General features: G+C 33.8%; 1 protein-coding gene across 1 annotated transcript; it reads left to right on the forward strand.

The window, feature by feature from the left end:
- Positions 1-1,204: 1,204 nt before the first annotated feature.
- Positions 1,205-1,929, forward strand: LOC107473736 (uncharacterized). Its single transcript, XM_021136122.2, has 2 exons — positions 1,205-1,520; positions 1,765-1,929. Exons 1-2 carry the CDS (start codon positions 1,236-1,238, stop codon positions 1,801-1,803), a joined length of 324 nt encoding a protein of 107 aa, XP_020991781.1. The 5' UTR covers positions 1,205-1,235; the 3' UTR covers positions 1,804-1,929.
- The last annotated feature ends 1,695 nt before the right edge of the window (positions 1,930-3,624 follow it).

Consider the following 3,624-nt stretch of genomic DNA (forward strand, 5'->3'; position numbering starts at 1 on the left):
ATATTCACTTATTTATTTATTTATTTATTTCTGCGGATCTATAAATATACAAATACCTACCTGAAATTTGCAATTCGATTCTATTAGTGTGTGGATCGAATAATTTTAAAATTGAACTCGGATAAATACTGAAGATATGCATATTGAATCCGATCTATAAACATCCTTAAACTTAAAAAGATCAATCAGACATTGATTGTCCTTATTCAAAAACCCAAATCCCATTATTCATAAACCAATTCGGTCTCATTGCTTTGTGCAATGTTATCTATAAGTGTCACTAAGATTTTAGTTGGAAGATTGAAACCGTTTCTCTCTCAAACAATATCAGCAAATCAATCTAATTTTGTCTCCGAGAGAATTATTTATGATAATTATTGGAGAGGTTTATACGGTTGAATTTATTTCGACGGTAAATATATTACTGATAGATTTTTTTAGTAAATCCAACGATAAATATGATGATACTTAACGTTTTTTTGTAATGAAAGCAGTCACAATCGGGTAGTCTAGGACTAACAGGATAAGGAAGAGTGTTTCGAAATGAGCAGAGAATATGAATGGCGGGTTACTTGGTGAATATATGTAATGTTTTTCAAGATGAGTTTAATTTTGAGACATTATACATGGCTTAAAAATAGCATGGTTTCTAAATTTTAAGAAGCTCATCATTGAAACTGACTCACAGGCTGTGTGGTAAGAGTGATTAATCAAAGGCAGAAGATGGAAGAATGTCCAGATGCTCTTATCAGATTAATTACAACCTACTTTATAAGGAATTGGTGCCTCAAATTTGTTCATACATATTGAGAAGGAAATAAATGTGTAAATTGGCTAATTAGAAAAGAATTGAACATTCATCCTAACTTTTATTTTATTGATCAATCGCTTAAAGGATTAAGATAGATTGTCGGTAACACTACTAGAAAACTAGTTATTACAGACGGATATTTTCGACGGATTTTATCCCACGGAAATACAGAGGAAATTTCAGAGGAATTTTTTGTCGGAAAACCAAAAAAATGGATTAGTATAAATTACAGACGGAAAAGAGAATCCGTCGATAATTTCGTCAGAAAAATTAATTTTTTTCCGTGAGAACTGATTACAGACAGATTTTCCATCTGTAATTAAATAGACTAAACGCTACGTTTTATTAAATTATTACAGACGGATTTAAATTAAATCCGTCAAAAATATTAAATTAAACTTAAGTGAAACACAGCTCCTTCCAAATGAAACACGAGCTTCTTCACTCCGTAGCACGAGCTACTTTTCTCTCCGTGGCTGCTACTTCTGCTTCTTCCGCCGCTGCCACTGCCGCCGTTGCATCGCCCAATCTCTCTCTGTCATCCCTTGCGTCGCACGAGATCCCTCCGTCGCCGCTCTCGTCGCATCTACTCCCATCGTCGCAGAGCTCTCTCTGCCGCTGCTCTCATCGCATCTGCTCCCTCTGGCGTCTCTTCCATCTAATCTCAACTCGCTCTCTCAGTTCTTCTCGTAACCATCTCAAATTTCAGGTATATATATCCTGATTTTGTGATTCTGTTCTTCGTGATAAATCTTAGGGCTCAATTTTTCTTTGCCAATTTTGGGTTTATCATACTCTGCTTTTGTGCTTTGTTTGAATCTGCGAGTTTACTCTGATTTTGATGAATTATTTTCTGCAATCGAAGCTTTTTTGACCTAAAATTTATGGTAGGCCATTGCTTTCTATAGTTTTTAACTTTCATAGTTTGATATTGATTTTGATGAATTTTGCAGGTTTTCTCTGAAGAAAGGTGGAAGGGATGGCTTTGGTAATTGGCATCACAAGCACACGAGATTCTGAAAGCCTTTTAAGGTGTCCCTCTTTCACAACTCATTCACCTCTTTTTTGTCCCTCCAATATTCTTAAATTATCAGCCAAATTATATGGATTCTTCTATTTTTTTTTTGCTTTTTCTTTTACAATAATATTTATTCTTCAATTTTTTTATCTTTTTTATTTCTCCCTGAGATTGGATATCCATTATCAAACATGACTAATCTTTTTTCAATTATACTATATCTACACAAAAAATTTGCTGTCAAGCCTATCCTTCACTTCATCAAAGTAGTATAGTATGACTAAAATGACAGTACATGAATCTTTTTTATGCAGGAAAGAATGACTCTACTGAAGCTCCTAGCTGAGAAAAAGTATCCTCTCATGTAATCTAAGGAAATATATAATTAGGAAGAATTTGCTTTTTTTTTTCCTTGATTAAAATTAGAAACAGTAAAATAATTGAATAGACTAAAGCTGAGATGCAGATGTTAAGAGGCAATGTTCAAAAACTGCAACTACAAAATTGGAATCTTACTCAATCAAACACACACATGCTAGTGGTACATTTTACATCTTATACATTCATATTAATATCATTATTTTTACAGGGATAATAATTCTATCTAATTGCTCTTGCAGGAGCTTAATTTAGGAAGGGAAAGGGTGAGCTTATATATATATATTTAGACTGCAAATTTAAATTTTATTATCTTGCAATGATATAAACCTTTTGATGAAACTCATTTTCAGATAAAAGCATTGCAACATGAACTTGTATAAAGGGCTGCTTTATTTAAAGGGACCAAGACCAACATTGAGGTTGTAGTGGTATGTTTCTAACATACAATTCTGAGCTTCATTTAGTTTTGTACCTTGGAAATGTTACATGTTAAGAAAAGGTGGAGATGAAGAATGGAAACTTGGCGGATGATGGAGATGATGAAGCAGGAAAACCGTCCCTAGAAGCTAGCTATCACAAACAGAGGAACATGAATAATAGAAGAAGATCCATTAGGCGTAGATGTAAATGCTTGCACGGTGCTCATTCTCTCCTACAAATTTAAATCTATCAAATGTTTCTTTTCTTACACTTGTTATTTAATGGTTATTGACTTGTAATTTTTCAGCTACTCCTTCCCAAAGAATCCACCAAAAACTGTCCCTTTTTGAAATATTTAATTCATTTGTTTGTAGCTATTTTCTCATCTAATTATCTCATTTCATGGTTTCTAAAGTCCTGTCAAGCATGAGAAGAAAGTATTGGAGATGATTAGAAGAAAGTTAAAAAAGACTGTTGCACTTGACATTGTCAATTTCGGTGAGAAAGATGAACGAAAGACAGAGAAGCTGGAAGCACTCCTTGCAGCTGTGAACAATAATGATACCAGCCACATTGTTCATGTTCCAGCTGGTACAAATGCTCTTTCTGATGTGCTCATAAAGTTTGTGAATTCAATTCATCTTATTTGATTTTTGTTTCTTACTTTTTAATAAGGATTCCCATTTGATCCAGGACTTCTTTGATATACATGTGAGTTAAGGAATTTGTTTATTATCTGCTCGGCTTCTATCTAATTCTGTTCTATTTTCTTCCAATTCTGATTGGAGTTTGGGGCTTTGGACTCTTGTGCTTTTTCTTTTAATCCTTTCCCCAATTATTTACTAGCTCACCAAATAGACATTGGCTCGTCCTTCATATATTTTCTTTGCCAAACCCAATAGCAGAAATGGCATCCTTTTTCTTGAACTTTTAGAGATTGCTGAGCAAGCAAAAAGACGTGCTGAGGTTGCAAGGTAAGCTTTTACTTTAGTTC

The sequence above is a fragment of the Arachis duranensis genome, chromosome 1, assembly GCF_000817695.3.
Source record: "Arachis duranensis cultivar V14167 chromosome 1, aradu.V14167.gnm2.J7QH, whole genome shotgun sequence".
In the NCBI taxonomy this organism is placed as follows: Eukaryota; Viridiplantae; Streptophyta; class Magnoliopsida; order Fabales; family Fabaceae; genus Arachis; species Arachis duranensis.